Source organism: Tasmannia lanceolata, unplaced genomic scaffold, assembly GCF_043159265.1.
Source record: "Tasmannia lanceolata isolate RefF3 unplaced genomic scaffold, GAP_Taslan_0.1 ptg000003l, whole genome shotgun sequence".
In the NCBI taxonomy this organism is placed as follows: domain Eukaryota; kingdom Viridiplantae; phylum Streptophyta; class Magnoliopsida; order Canellales; family Winteraceae; genus Tasmannia; species Tasmannia lanceolata.
Window position 1 is genome coordinate 7874206 of NW_027518680.1, and position 17156 is coordinate 7891361.

Genomic DNA, 17156 nt, shown 5'->3' on the forward strand with positions numbered 1-17156 from the left:
TTTAGAAAAGTAAAACCGCAACGGAATTATCTCAGCACATTCTCAGTAATTTGTTAATTATCAACAAGGTAACACCTTGAGACAAAATTTCGCAACTTCAAGGCACAGCTTAAGGCCTTGTAATATACGATGAATTACAAACCCAAGGTGGAAGCAACTAATGGTGTTTATCTTACGTTCTCCCACGATTTAAGAATTTCTGCCAAAATATCCTTAAGCAGAACTTTAGGTGTCCGACAATTACAAAGTCAGAATTAAATCAACCAATTTCCTTAGGGTCATCGGATCTACTGTATGCGAGCCTTCAGTTTCTTACACACAACACACAACCTTCTTGGCAGCTTCTTAATGATCCATTCATATGATCACATTAGTACCTTCTAAGCTGGCCCACCACATAAGTTATGTAGAGACAGGTGCAAACTCATAGGGTTCTTTGAAAAACACTTTGTAGGGTAACTACAAGAAAGAATCAAGAGACTAGAGTGTTTTATATATAAAAACTCATAGGGTTCTCTGAAAATTATTCAAGATTAGTAAAATCTTATTATTATTATTATTTTCCAATGACAAATTGCAAGGGGAGGACATTCCCCTATCTCTTATCCCTCCTCTCCAAGAAATTGTAAAAAGGGATTCCTCTGGAATTCCCTATAAAAGGAAGTAATTCTTCATTTTTTATACACTTATGTATTCATATTGCAAGCATTTCATATAGAGATCTTTATTCGGTGATCCAAACAAGATATTATGGGGTCATTAAAAATAAGGTGTTAAAGTATAAAAGATTAAATACTGCCTTTCTCCAACAGCTTAAGCTACTGGAGAAGTTGGTAAGTTAACATGGTATCAGAGCAAATGCCTGAGTTCAAACCTCCTTGATAGTAAAATCCACATGCAATGGCTTAACCCAAAAGTGGGGCCACATGTGCCACGTGTAGGCCAACCCTAGAAAGTGGGGCCACACGTGAGGGGGAGTGTTAAAGTATAAAAGATTAAATACTGCCTTTCTCCAACAGCTTAAGCTACTGGAGAAGTTGGTAAGTTAACATAAGGGAAATGATATATTCTCCCCCTTTTCTTCACGGGCCCAACCCTCTCTAGTGTATTTGTGACTACTTTTGAAGAGGTCAACCTCTGGTTTTAATGGGATAAGAAAGTTGGGTGGTTTAGCGAAAGACTCTCGCATAGCATCGTGAGAAATAGACTTAACATGACCAGCTGTGCAATGCATGTGCTGGAAACTGACCTTTACAATGATTTCCACATCATGGTTGGGGAGGGGGCGAGGATATTCTTATTTCACATAGGACGTGTTTGGAAACCTTAAAAAAAATATTCGAATAAACATGTAGATTGAGGGGTGCATGAAAAGCTCCTAATAAACATGAAAACTAAAATCAAATTTTAGTAGGCTTTTAATTTTTGAGGAATGCTAAACTGAAGGATGCCCTTGCAAAAAACGCCTTCATGGATGATTCAACCGTCCGATCTATAGAGGCTTCCTTAATATGCAATTCCTCTATAGATCAGAGGGCTAAGATAGGATCATCCTATTGTGCGGCCTGTATAGTACTTTTTGAAAAATACTAGACTATAAGCAATGAGGTGACATGGATCAATGAGAGGAGCCATTGCTGCTAGTTTTTGTAAGGGCACCCTTCAGTTTAGCATTCCTCCTACTTTGTCTTCGTATCCCTCTTTCTCGGTCTTTCGCACACAATTGGACCCACCAATATTCCATAGTTGCCTCGTTGATTATTTATATGATGAACGTTCATGCCCAAACAAATGAAACTATTCCCAAATTGAGACTGCCACAAATAGTGCTATATCCATTAAGGTTGGTTTGACCATCAGATTTTATATTCCCAAATTACCTTATCTCATTTAAAATGACCAAAATATTACTATTTTATAAAAAATAACCAAAATACCACAATCTGATAGAGAATGACCAAAATACCCTAATCACGTGGAAAATAATCAAAATGCCAATGTCTCACCTAAAATAACAAAAAAATGTCTGCGAGATACTTCTCGGCAGGTCTTCTCAACATTAGAGTATCTAAATAAACCATTGAAGGAGTTTCAGATCCAAACCATGTCTACCAGAAATACCCATCTAAAGGAAAGTAGAATTAACAACAGTTCAAGTGAATGCAAGTAGAATACCTGTGAAGGAATTCAAGCAAAAACATTAGAAGAAAACAGATCCTGAACTCAGCAGGCCTACAGAGACCAATGCATCTGATGGCTGGAAGAACCATACTCCTTGGACTGTGATGGGTCCATATATTGCCTGTTACCCTGATGAGCTAACTCGAGCTGACCGGAGAACTGATAAATGACGGATTCAGACACTTGGCCGTGACCTAACTCACGCGGGAGTTCATTTGAGCTGCTGCTAGCTTCATGGCTCTTGAAACTCCACACATTGCTCACAAAATTATTAGTGACATTGCCATGAGAAGTTGGTTGAGATATATGAGCACCTTCGTTGCTCGAGAAGCTACTAACTGCAATACCCGAAGCTCCATTTCGTGGGCCCCATGGCTGAGTTGATGACAGAAGAGAGAGAGCACAACCAGAGTCGAAGACTCCTGCAAAACATTCGCCTGTTGGTATTTCTGAACCAGGAAAGACTGTGCCACCCACTGAATTGTGCACATATGGGTGCGCCCCATGAGTGAGAACATTGGCAGAAGGCGCATCTACACTGCTCTTCCATGGAAGTGCAAGATAGTTTCCAGTGGCTGAGACTTGATTGTTGGGTACCCAATCACCAGCTCTTACCTGTTGAAGTATAAATGATAAAATAACACCACCTCTAACAGCTTAAGCTTTTGTAGTAATTGGTTGTTTCACATGGTATCAGAGCTATTGCCTCACGGCTGGTCCTTGGTTCAAAACCTAACTATTCCTTGGTATTAAAAACCCACGTGTACGGCCAACCCAAAAGAGAGGCCAAACGCGAGGGGGAGTGTTGAAGTATAAATGATTAAATAACATTAACTCTTAACAGCTTAAGCTTTTGGAGTAATTGGTTGTTTCACATTACCGTTGGCCATACATCTCGCCCTGGCAATCTTTGGTACGAAATGTCCATCAGATAGCCACCAACTCTGCCTTTGTCGTCTGTCAATATCAGTGTTACAAAATTAAAACAAGATGATCACAAAAAAGAAGCAGGAAAATCTGCGAATCACTTTAAAATTCATGGGTTCATGGATGAAGTCACATGCCTTTTTCGAAAGTAAAGGGAAATAAATGTTTTTTTTTTTAAGAAAAAAAGGGAGATAAATGCTGCCTGATGTTTTCTGACCATGAAAAGAAGATAATGGTCGCCCATAACGTGATGACAAGGACCCAGGAGGTGGCTTTCTTCGGCGCTCATTGTGACCAGCCAGACGTCTACGACAACTGCGTTTTCCTTGGTCAAATTCAGACAGCTGCTGGAATCTGTGCAGAAACTACCCAACCAGTCATTAATTAAAATGACCATGAAAACCAGACAGCCAACTTTTCTGAGTAACAAAAGTATAAGAAAAAATACAGAAACACGGACGTGTTCGATGCTTAATTTCATTTTTTTTATTCATGTATTTTGCCTCTTTCAAAAGTATATATAGGTTTTCATCACTTCATTCAGAAGAAGTTTAAGCAGGGGTTCGATCATCAAAATGATGTTTCATGTAGCATTCATTTCACTTTATAGGGACGAGGCCTCCTGTTAAGTATAAAAGTTTAAATAACGCCTTCTCCAACGGCTTAAGCTTTTGGAGTAATTGGTTGTTTCACATGATATCAGAGCAAATGCCCTGGATTCAAACCTCCTTGATATTAAAATCCATGTGTAATGGCCAACCTAAAAGAGGGGTCACATGTGCCACATGTAGGCCAAAGAATGGCCACACATGAGGGAGATTGTTAAAGCATAAAAGATTAAATAACGCCTTCTCCAACGGCTTAAGCTTTTGGAATAATTGGTTGTTTCACACATCCCACCACATGTAAACAGCAAGCATGCCAAACTACTAAAATAATACAGCAACTACAAACAAAGATTATGGACCGAAAATAGCCACCACCTCCTCCTCTGCCCCTTCCTTTGCCAGCCTATCCACTTACTCATTACATGACCACATCATATGGCGAAAAACCAGACAAACAATTGAGCAAAGATAACGCATTTCCAAAATAATATCTCTCAATTTAACGATGAGCCGACGAGGTGCCTTACCAAGACAGAATCCTGATGCACGACAATACCTAAACGAGGGAAAATCCTACACTCCTAATGGGATAATGGGTTCTAGGAAAGTTTAGGGCTAACTCTTAAGAGGCTAAACACACCTACGGGTTAACTAAGGTTGATTTTAGGCACAACTAATTGACGGACAGCAGCAATATCGAGGCTTAAATTTGCAATAAATAATAAGAAAGAACACAATTAGCATCAAATAAACCTTAAACAAATTAGTCGACGGTTAAAGGGTCCTTTGGGTAACTAGTTAAGAGTAAAATTAGCCCAAAATGGGGTTTTAAACGTACGACCAAGTAGAATAATTAAAACAGTATCAAAACCTATGAACTAAACCATATTTTGATGAGAAATCAGCAATAATCCAATGAAAAACAATAATAAATTTCTGCAGCAACAAAACAGGGTCAAATCGGTCCAATTTAGGCCAAAAGGGTATTTTGGTAATTTGGACAGAACTGTAATTTCAGGATTTAGGGCTGGTGGTTCGTAGGGTATGATCTAAAAGATGAAAAGAAAACCAATTTCAGGCCTAGGGTTCAGTTTTGATAGCCGTTGCACTATCAATTTCCAAGAAAACATGTTCTAGGGTTGAAAAGGGTGCGAATTTCAATTGGCTGGAAAACGGGTTTAAGGCTATGGATCTTGGATGCTTTGGCTGAGGTTTAGACCCAAATAAAGTCCTTCAAAGTCTCAAGTTGAGATCTTGAAGATTTAAGAAGCTATTTGGAACTTAGGATTTTCAACTCTAGGTTTAAAGAATCACAAAAGATTGAAAGATTTGATGTCTTACCTTGTTTGGGGATGATTTGAGGGTAGAGAAGAAGAAAGGAGAGTGAGAAAGATTGGCTCCAAGTCACCAAGAGGAGAAGAGAAGGAGGAGTCCAAGCCACAACAGCTCTCACAAAAAAACGAGAATTCTATTCAATATTCAAAAGTCCCTTACATCGCTTTCATAAGATGTATTTATACCAAAAGAAACCCTAGAAGATAAATTAAAACCTAATCAAATAAATTCAACCATTCATCTAATCCAAAGTAAACTAAATAACGATAAGAACTTACCTAAAATAGTAATCCTATAATAGACCTATATAACTTCCTAAAGCTCAAATCACATCCAAACCATGTGATATTGGAGTCATTAGATAAGTAATTGAAAAACCTTTCTAATAATACCAAAAACACACCAAACTGATGAGATTTGATGGCTAAAAAGTAGGCTACAAATAAAATGACGAAAATAGAGATAAATAATAAAAAAAAGACCCCATGTCTGTGGCCCATGCTAGAGTCTCCACCATCAGTCTCGTTCACATCTGCGCTTGTAAACTTTGAATTCACGCCCATTGTTGATGTCCCCATCCATTGTTGATATCCCCATCAAATCCCCTCAATGATTAATGGCATGGACAAGGATCTCATGAACCATCTCAATCTCTAAAAAATGGATAATAGCATGCATTCATTATTATCTCAGAATATACCCCCAATACACTTTATCATTGTCAAATCTCTATTCAATGTGCTTTACAAGTTTTTATTGTATATCTCCAAAATAAACACGAATAAAATCATCAATGATGTATTTCATTTCATTTTTTATTTTCTCTAATAACAGAAATCATAATTATTATGCAGGATTTTTTGTTCATACACTATTTTGTTTTTTGAATGATTTTGTTCATACACAATCTTCGGTCATTTTGTACATATTCGAAGAGAGAAGATTGCTTAGCTGCAGATGGGAGATCTGGAGATGCCAGGTGGGCACGTCTTCACGGTTCCTACTTTTACATGTTGAAAACCATTCAAAACATGGGAATTTTTTTGCATTTAAAGATGCGTCTGTGTGTTTGAGGTGCATCAGCAGACCGTGGGTCTGCATTAGGGGTGTAAACGGATCGAATTCGAATCGGATATGGCTATATCCGAATTCGATTACAGTATACACTATCCGAATTCGATTACAGTATACACTATCCGAATTCGGATTCGGATTCGAATTTGACGGATATTTAATATCTATTACCGAATTCGTATCCGTCGGATATTGTTCAAATTCGGATATTATCCGTATCCGTTTATCCGGTAAATTCGAACATTTTATTGCAGCACTGTTATCTTTCTTCTCCTTCTTACCCCTCGAATAAATTTTCCAAATCCTAAAACCAGACATCTACCTTCTCTTCACAAAATTAACTCTCAAACCCTAAAATATATGAGATCCTCTTCTTCCTTTTAAAGCAAAGGCAGAGAGTGAGAGGTGGTGGGGATGGATGATGGTGTTGGTAGTGGTCTTTGGGTTTTTTCTTTCTTTTTTTATGTATATGATGGAATGGGTTTGGGCTATTTTGAACAGGGGAAGTGGGAGTGTTGATTGTGGAAGATGAAGAGAAATGGGGATGGAGATGGGGATTGGGTTAGAGATGGAGGTGACTGGCGGTGATGGAGGTGGTTATGAGAAGGTGGAGAAGCGCAGCAATGGATTTTGGTGGGGTTGGAGGCACCAAGGAATGCCGAAGATGGTGTCTCAGCCTTCTCCTTTCTCCTCTCTCCTCTCTCTTGCTTCTCCTTGCAAACCTTAGAAGTCCCCTCTTTTAATTGCATTTTGGGTTTTTATATAACCCTTAGTTGGAAAATTGATTTGAGCCGTCCATTTACCATCAATGACTATGGCCTTTTTACTCTAGAATTCTCTAGAAACTATGACATCTTCTTTCAATCACCATCATCCATTTGTCTCTTTCATCCTACAACCCACATTTGTTACTTCATAAAGAAGCCATGTCAAACTCCAAGAATGCCCTTAAAATGAGAGATTACTTCATTTCCTACGCAAAACACTTTTTGCTTTCTTTTTTTTTCTAAATAGAAAATTCACTTTTCTTTTAGAAACAAAAGATAGTTTGTCATTACTAAAAATAAATATTAATGATATTATTAATAATAAATAAAAGGATTTACTCCTCAATTTCGGATGTTAAACGGATCGGATATTCCGTTTACCAGATTCGCATCCGCTAAGAGCCGGATATCTCATAAACGGATTCGGATAATAACCGCTTGAAACGGATCCAGATAATATTCGCTTTAAACGGATTCGGATGCGGACGGTAATCGAATTTTCGAATATCCATTTACACCTCTAGATTGCATATAGCATTTCTCTTTGAAGAAAGAGGAATGCTAGCGTCAAGCGGTTGTTTAGCCACTTGATCGTACTCGGATCCGCATTGGATAGAAAGGCGGCAAGCTGGCATTGTTGGTCAATCTAAAATGAGGCGAATTTAACTACAGTTAAAGATAACCCCATAGTACTCTCTTTGTAAAGAAATTAGAGACGTAATGCCGTGACTTTCCTATAGGATACGTGCAGGCTGGCTGGCTGGCTCTCTCCCTCTCTAACCTCCTACTCCCATCAAAAGCACAGCGTAAAGACTAGAAAGAAAAGGGAAGATTAAGGAGGATGGTCTTTCCCCTTCTCTTGATCTCCTCTTATTTGAGGTCCAAATGCCGGATTCTTCTAGATTACACAGTTACAAAAAAAAATCCTTGCAATCTAAATAGCAGAATAGGCCTAAGTAGAAAAATAAATAAACTATGAAGCAAAAAAAAAAAATAGAATTTAAGCCTTAGGGCCTAAGTAGAAAAAGAACTAAATTATGAAGCAAAAAATAAATAAAAAATCTAAGCCTTATCGAAAGGGAACTGTGTGTTACGAACCTAAATCGTTTCGTAACGGAATTGATCTTCTTAGAGGGAAGATTGGCCTCTTGATCCACTTTGAGGGAAGGATCAATCCTCCTTTGTGCAAAAAGACACAATTTCTAAGATAGATTTCTTCATTCCTTGATTTCCATTACAGTAGCATGTGCTTATATAAAGCACTCCAAGATAAACATAGAAAGATCTTATGATAAGAATAAAAGTAACTAAATAAAGATTATACTAATCTAAATTAGTATTCTAATCTATCAAGCTACTAAATATATCACATCTAGTAAGATCTGATATTATTCTCTAAAATAATAAAGTAATTTATTCCATTCTAAATGGGACCCATTTAAGCATGTATCACTGTGTAATCTAGAAGAATCTCTCTTGCTGATGTAGCAATGAAAGAGAAACTTGTCAAGGGGAATTGGGAAAGACCCTGTTCTTCATGTCAACTCTGTGATTCAGTTAGGCAACATTTGGATACCTCATGTTTTTGTACTTGGATTTGGATTTGAGTTTTGGATACAAAATACATCAACAAACAATTCAAAGCAATTTCAAGGAAAACGAGAAAGGATTTTGCCCGTACTCAAGTTGCAACAGCAAATAATGAAAAGAGGGAGTAAAAATCGAAGTAATTTCAGGAAAACAATTGACATGTGTTAGAAGTAAATCCACTTAATTATACTACCTCTTCTTCTAGATTCTGTCTTTCTTCTCCTCCCTGTCGGTCGATTTTGTATTTTTCCAGATTTCGTTCTTGGTATCTTTACCCGACTAAGAAGAACGTCCATTTATTGGTTTTGCCGGATTTTGCTTATTTTTGGACACAATATATTTACCATCAATAGAAAAGTTTACCTGCATTTAAGATGATTTTCCAAAGAGATAGACGATTATTATGGGGTTATTTTAACTGTAGTTAAAGTCGTGTGATTTTAGATTGACAATCAATGCCAACTTGGCTCCTTTCTATCCAGTGGGGACCCGAGTATGGTGAAGCAGCTAAACAACCGCGTGATGCTAGCATTCCTCTTGAAGAAATAAAGAATAAAATTTGTTCTTGGGGGTTTGTCTATAATTCCATCATTTTCCGAATCAGTTGTTTTCCCCGGGTATACTTTATTTACTGATTGCTAAACAAGTGATCTTTCATTTAAAACGTATTTCATCTTCGACATTTTGGATGCTTTGATTATGTTTGCATTCAAAACTTATCAGGAGAAAGTGTTGGGAAAGTCACATGAAGCTGTTCCAAGGAGTGAAGAGACAAAAATAGTGTATCTCATTCTCATGCCACTACTTGACATCATAGTTCTCTCTAATAAACTCAAATTTCACGAAATTCATTTTTAACAATCCCCATGTGAACATCCAAATGACAGCCCAACAACTATGAAGATCCCCACACATCACCTTTTCAGCTTCTTGTTCAGTTCCGAGCTCATCTTAGAAATGGACATCTTCTGTTGTTTTCACTTTTTAAAGGGCCAGTACACAGTAAATCCGAAAACCGATCAAGAACCTGTACAAGATTCAAGGGATATAGCTAAGTTTCCAATTGTTTTATAAAATCGCAAGGCCCCAAACCCGACCACCTGACGCTCCAAAGTATGGCAATCTGAAATTTTTAATGCACCCAAGACCACAACCAAAACAAGAAGCCAAGAAGAGAGACGAGCTCAAGATTAAATTGAGAACTTGTTTTTCATTCACTTAGAAGGATTATAGACATAAAGCAAGAGAAAGGATGACTTCAGTTACCTTAACGCTGTATCTACATATATGCGAATTAAGTTAAATTTATATGGGACAAAAGTTTAACCAGAGGAAACAACATTTGCATTCCAATACCTGAACACTACAGAGGACTAAAAGCATGATGTCACGGAGTGACAATTGGCTAACTTGATTCCTTTTATAGTCCTGATTGAGGCTGAGACAGCCCCAGAGAAGTGAAGAACCTTATAAAACTCTAAAAAGGTGTAGAAGTCTCATTGAAAGGTCTGGGTGTGTGTAGATATGTATGTAAATATTTGTAGATGTTCGACATTTTTCTTGTAGAAGGTTCTCAGTTGTTCATAGACATATATGATTGCCAAGTAGCAAGATCCAGCCCATTGGTATAAGAAGAGGTAGACTGTAAATAGCTGAGGCCTCCCCATTTGCAAATCACATATGAATCTCAGAACTTGAAAGCAATCTTGAGTTCAATACAAGTCTTCTTCCTATTTCACTCTTGTGTGCTTCCTTTGTGGGAGTTGTAGGTTGACTCAAGGCTGACATTAGAGCATTGCACGTGTGTCGCACAGAGGCAAGGCTAAAGATCAACAGACCCATGATAGTTAAATATTAACAGACCAATGATAGTTGGTATCAGAGCCAGGTTTACTACATTCATAAGCAGTGGGAAAGATTAACAAACCCATGATAGTTAAAGATTAACAGACCCATGATAGTTGGTATCAGAGCCAAGCTAACTACGTTCATATGCAGTGTGTTTTTTCATTCATAGGCGAGGGTAGCACGATTGCAACTTTGAAAGTCCTTATGGAGCACACCGGAGGCAAGGGAGGTGTACCTCCAAAGGCAAGGAAGGACAAGTCCTAAGAGCTGAAAAGGGATCGGTCCATGGACTTGGTTTCTGCTGGAGGAACATGTCGGCAAGTTGGAGACAGACCCATGATAGTTGGTATCAGAGCCAGGCTAACTACATTCATAAGCAGTGGGTTGTTTCATTCATAGGCGAGGGTAGCACGATCGCAACTTTGAAAGTCCTTATGGAGCACGCCGGAGGCAAGGGAGGTGTTCCTCCGAAGTCAAGGAAGGACAAGTCCTAAGAGCTGAAAAGGGATCGGTCCATGGACTTGGTTTTTGCTGGAGGAACATGTTGGCAAGTTGGAAATTGTCGTAGGGCACCTAGACACCACGATGGATTCCATGGATGATGACATCCATGAGCTTGCGAAAGCAAATGCGGGTCTTGTAGACGACATGCAGAGTGCATTCAGCATCTTCAAGGACGAGACCAGGAAAGAAATGGAGGAAGTAATGGGCAGTGTCAAGGAGGTGATATCGACCTCTTAGAGGAGGTAAGGACCAAGGTGGTCATCGTTGAGAAGGCAGTGGCCAATGGCGATGGGGTCACTACAGAGGTGAAGAGGGTTCAGATTCTCAAATCAAACATCGATGGCGTGTGTGATGCTATTGAGTTTGAGGCAATTAGGGAACCAAAATCAGTGTGGTGCAAACTATAGTGAGAAACCTACTTGTGGGATGTCGATCAGATACAAAGATCTTAGACAAACACTTACATAAATCAAATCAACTTGGTCTAACCAAACGTTGTAGATGGAAAAAATTAACGATCTAAAAAGTTCAATTAAAGATGAATACCTTTCAGTAATGTCAATTGATGTTAAGTAGTAAATCGAACACTATAAGAAGTTTCGTCCTGATCTACTAGATCGGTTAGAGAGGAACACTATTATTACGTGCCTAATTGGCCGTAACACAAATAAACAAAATAGAAAATAGAAATGAGGGGGAGAGAGGTTGATTCGAGGCAACCGGACCTCCTAACGGCTCGATTCGAGAGGAGCCATGACTCTCCTAGAACAAAGTCTCCTTTGTGCTGTAAAATTCTTCTTCTCCTCTTTTCATTGAATTGCTACTACAAAAATACAAGCAAGAGGGAGTGCCACATCACAAGCACACTCACCCACTAACAAGACACATCATAAGTAACTAGCTCCCACTACCCTAAACACATTAGCCACAACTAATGGCCATTACACTAAAACACATACCCACTGCTATGCACTAACAAACCCCACATACAACATAAGAAAATACACATAACAATAAACATTGAAAATCAAGAATATTGTAACAATAAGAGAAAAAAAAGTGTTTTTGAAGAAAACTAATCTTGGTCTGGCAGTCAAACCCTGCTTGGTTAATCCACCTAGCTCAATCCATGGCACAGTTTCATCCTTAAATGTGTTGGACCCTTGTCTCGCTCTTGCAGCAGTTATTTTTCTCTCTGCAGAACTTTCTTCTTAGCTCTCTTAGTCATTATATCTTCTGTTCTTGGTGTCTCAAGTGTGCCTTTGCATTCTCCACCAAGGCTTTATATAGGCCTCTGGATGTTGAGCTAAGTTGGCAAGCATACAACCTGAAATGGCACACCAACTCCTGTGCACCCAAGGGGAGTGGACCACCAACTCCGAGGACCACAGAACTCGGGTTCCACAAGATTTTGTGCAACCAAGGGGGGACAGAACCACCACATGGACCATGTACACCTCATGCTTTGGTCTGGTGGCTCTTCGGGCCCATGGCCAATTCGAAAAATGAAAAGAGTAAGGGTTGGTCGATGCGACTTGTAGAGATGCGTGTGATGCTCTTGCACCCATGCCAAGCAGACATGCACACACATGCAGCTTGGTGCTACGCATCGAGCTTTGAGCCAAGTCAAGCTAATCCATTTGAGTTGGCAATGCATAGAGACGAGCGAAGGGATCCTCTAAATCTCCAATATGGACCTGTTGAGTTTCTAATGTGGGATTGACCCCAAAATGTGTAAAACCCAAAACAAGATTTGGGCCAAGTCATGCCAACCCAAGCCATTTGAGTTGGCAATGCACAAAGAAGAGAGAAGGGATCCTTTATATCTCCAAAAAAAAGACTTGTTGAGTTTCTACGGTGGATTGAACCCAAAGTGTGTAAAAACCAAAGCTCTTAAATAAGGAATATTACAACAAAAACCTTAGTCTTTTAAAACTTCAAAGAAAGGAAAGGGTAAAAAGGGAAGACATTTCCCTATAAAATAGTTTCTTTTAGTGTTGCAACATTTTCAACGGCAAGTAGGCTCAAATCCAGATCAAATACTAGAGTTATTTGAGTTTAAAAAGCTCACGCATAGGCTAACTTTGTTGTTTTAATCACTTGATCAAGATATTCAAGTATTTGAATCGTTCTGTTTGAATACTCCAAGTATTTTGTCGCCAACATATTGAATTTTTTGAATACTTGTGAGTTTGGTGTGATATTACTGTTGCACGCTTTACTTGGACTGCATTAAGTTTGTTGATGACTTGAATTTAAAGCTAACACGTGTGAAGACTCTACTTCATACTTGACCAAATTTCTGAATGTTAATCTGATTTGGAATTGTTAATGCTGATTTTAAACTAAACTATAAACACCTTGAGCTCCAAAGTTCTCCATAAAGAACCTGTGAACCCCGGGTTTGCATTAGCATCCTAGTGGGCATACCCAATAATCCAGCACATTTTGTTCTTCCATAAAGTATCACAATGTTATTTCCCTAAATACGCTTTCGAGTAGTGCCATAACAATGGAAAATGCCCACTACCATTTTCCCAATGCTTGTCAGGGGAGAACCATTTCAACATATAAGGATCAGTGCAGCATTCTAGAAGCAAAAATTCATTGAGTCATAAATAACGCAATGACTGAAACTATGCAACAGATTTATGCAAGAGATAAAGGCTAAACCATGTGTATGAAGGCCCTTTATGACACAATAACTGAAACTTTGAGACAGATTTCTTCAAGAGTTAAAAGCTAGACCATGTGTATGAAGATCGATTGGGAATACATCAGTACAATAAATGTTCTTGGAAGCTTTATAAAAAACACCACATTCCCTAACAAACACAAATTGAATAAGACAGCCGAGATTAAGATGTTACCTCACTAATCGAAATCCAATCCAAGGAAAAGAACCACAGCCCTTTTCTTTCTGATCCACGTAAATCCAAAAGGGTTCAGATTGCAGCCTTACACAGGCCTGTGATTTGGCACAGAAGACCGGCCACAAGACAAAATAGAACAATTTCTCATTTTCTTGGGAAATTTCTTTACTGGGATTCAGCTAATGATTTCAATAGAATCCGATAGCAATGAATTTTTATTATTATGAATCATGTCTGGCAAAACAGTTGAAAAAAACACTCATTTGACTTGTTTTAGACTCCTTATATAATCATTTATTTTAACATTTACATGTCTTAGGTAAATCTTTTTTCATTTGAAGCATGCCAAATCCAGAACATCGAAAGCCCTATAGCCAACTGCAATTCAAGAACAAATTAAATCACTGTACCAAAGAGCAAATAAACATGTCTGGCAAAACAGTTGCAAAACAAATGCATAGTCTTTTTAGACCCCCCTTGTAATCCTTTATTTTAACATTTAGGGATGGTTTTAGTAAACCATTTTCATCTGACGCACACTAAATTCAGAACATCAAAGGCCCAATAACCAACTCCAATTCAAGAACAAACCTCAGAACCTAAGAGCAAAAATAAAGGAAAAAAAATAGAAATAAGTAAAGTTCCAACAGGAAAATATCTCCCCGTGGCTTATAGCCTTCCACATAGAATCAACCACACACTAGTTCCCAGACATGTCAAATCAACAACATGAATCAAATTAAGAAACATAAGCAAAATTCAGACATCAAAACCTAATCACTAATTACTCCAGAATAAACAAAACAGAAATTAGATTCCTCAGAACCAACCCTTGTAAGTAAAACTCTGAACACAAAATCAAAACACCAACAAATCAAGACCGAACAATGAACTCAAATTCGTTAAGATAAGCAAACTTCTAAACAGAATAAAAAAGACCAAATGAACAAATAAAGCTAAATCTCCAAACCAACAGATAACCAAATATCTAAAAAGCCTATCCACAAAACCAAACTCTGAAACATAAAAAAAGCAAGAAACAGATGCAAATTACCCCCATAAACAAATAAAAAGCAAAACCCAACTGACCTACTACATTGCTGACAAAACCTCTGCTCTTGACCAGCAACAACCACTTTAGGAGACTTTGAGTGCATAGCACAAACCTTATGCCTACAGTAATAAGCCTTTGCACCAGTCAAATCCACCTTACAACCCTCAACTTGGCATCTTGGAGGTTGACCTTGCACCACATTTCTCCCCTTTTTAGGCCCCTCCAAAGCCAAAGTTGAAGAAGAACAAGACGCAGCTGATTTTGTGTTAGAAACCCCAACACCCACATCTTCAAAATAAATCTTTTTCCCAAATTTCAAGCCATTTAGAGAGTCAGTAGAACCACAAGCCCCTGAAACTTCCAAAGAGCTAGAATCCATCTCCATTTTAGCTGTTTATTTTCCATTCATGGTGGGGCATAAGAGAGGTGGGTTTTTTAGGAGAGAGCATTTAAAGGTCTGTTGGGGAAAAAAGAGACGTGGGTTGTGCTGGTTACAGCTCTATGGTTAATAGTACTCTGAGTGGAATTCAAGAAAGAGAAAGAGAGACGACATATTAGTACTTTGTCTGGCAGAGCTTTTAGTTGCTTTTAGTATGGGGCAATGAGCTCAAGCCTCAAGCATCTTGAAAAGGCAAGATTTTTAACTGAAAATGGCTCTGTTGTGGTAAAAAAAAAAACATGGGAAATCTACAAAGCCCGTGTGAAATATCTTGGCAGAAATAGATAGATTTTGTAGAAGGTTGAGTAGATTTGGTGGAAGGTGATTTCCAGAACTACTGAACTACTGTTTTAGTAGAATCACTAATAATGGGTCCTGTCTTGTTTGTTGGCGGTAAGTCGGTAAGTGGTACTAGGCCTGGGTATAGGAATTACTAGGAATTGAATGAGAAGGTCCCTGTTGTTTGTAAAATATATTACAGGAGAAATGATATCAGCACAAACATGTTTTAATAATTGCACTGAAAAATATATTTGGAGTTGACAGTAGCTCCTCCACCCCTTAAAATATCCTAACAATATCCATTAGCGAGGGGAGCGGGATATCACTGCCCAAAATTTAGTATCATTCGGATAATTCATTGCCAATTAATAAGGACTATCAGTCGAATAATATATGGCAATTATCATTTGGAAAAATTATTTGTTAACGAGTACTATCACTCAATAGTATGCCGATCAAACGTTCGTAGGAAAGAAAAAAATGGCTTCATCTTCCACTCCTTTCCCAGTGAAACACGATTTCGATGGCAACCGGACAGACTTCGTAACGTTCAACCAACTCATATAAGGGTGTCAATTTTAGCTCGGGCTCGGAAGCTCGCTCGAGCTCGGCTCAAAAAAAGCTCGGCTCGAATCCTTAACGAGCCGAGCCGAGCCCGAGTTAGGCCAGGCTCGGCTCGGCTCGTTAAGAATTTAATATATTTAAATATATATATTATATATTAATATATAAACTAAAAGGGATGTCCAGGGAGTGAAAGGGGGAGGCAAAATATGTCACTTCTTTTTTGGAACCCCATTTGTTACTTGGACCACCCCCGTAGTGTAAAAAGAGTAGTAAAAAAACACTAGTTATGGCTGTCCAGAGAAGATGAGGGGTGTGAAATTAATATAATTCGAGCTCGATAAGGCTCGCGAGCAGCTCGATAAGGCTCGCGAGCCGCTAGCGAGCCTGACTGAGCCGAGCCGAGCCCGGTTCGATCCCGAGCCTTGCTTTTGAGCTTAACGTTTACACCCCTAAACTCATAGATGTGTGTGTGTGTGTGTTATATAATGGTTGCGCATATTTTTCTATGAGAAGGTAGAAGTACAAAGTCCTGTGCTACCATACGCGCCTTATATCGCTCCAAAGTCCCATCAAATATTAAACTTGATCATATAGACTCACTTGCTATTTCATTACCTGCTTCCCACGAGGCAAGGATACCCATTCACAAGTTCTATTTTGCTCGGGAGCATGGAGCTCCTCCAAGATTGCTGACTACTCCCTTCTACAGATGAGGAAGGCATGGAGAGAGTCTAAACATGGAAGCAAAGGTTATTTACATTTTCATCTTTAGTCTGTCTTTTACTTAAAACAACTCCATTTTTAGCTTTTTTGTTGTATTTTCTTGAAAAAATAGTCATTTTAGGGAAAGGGATAACAATGTTGGGAAAGAGGGTGGAAATAATTTCCATTCTAAAATCATGACATTTGTCTAAAAGTATCTCAATAATTCTCACATTAAAAAAAGAGGGTTGCTACCAAAAAAAAAAGCTCGGGATATTCTATCGGGACACATGCATTTAAAACAACAAAGTGGGGCGCGTATCTCCAGTAATGCTAAAAATAGGGGTGCAACTTGGGTTGGGTTGGGTTGGCATTTTCTTGGCTTGGCTTGGGTTAGTTAGGGTT

The 17156-nt window shown here is 38.5% G+C and overlaps 1 protein-coding gene across 1 annotated transcript; it reads right to left on the bottom strand.

Moving 5' to 3' along the window:
• Window positions 1-1983: 1983 nt before the first annotated feature.
• Window positions 1984-15328, bottom strand: LOC143849948 (squamosa promoter-binding-like protein 17). Its single transcript, XM_077359264.1, has 4 exons — window positions 14797-15328; window positions 3326-3462; window positions 3062-3138; window positions 1984-2796 (listed from the first exon to the last, which is right to left on the bottom strand). Exons 1-4 carry the CDS (start codon window positions 15144-15146, stop codon window positions 2233-2235), a joined length of 1128 nt encoding a protein of 375 aa, XP_077215379.1. The 5' UTR covers window positions 15147-15328; the 3' UTR covers window positions 1984-2232.
• Window positions 15329-17156: the final 1828 nt, after the last annotated feature.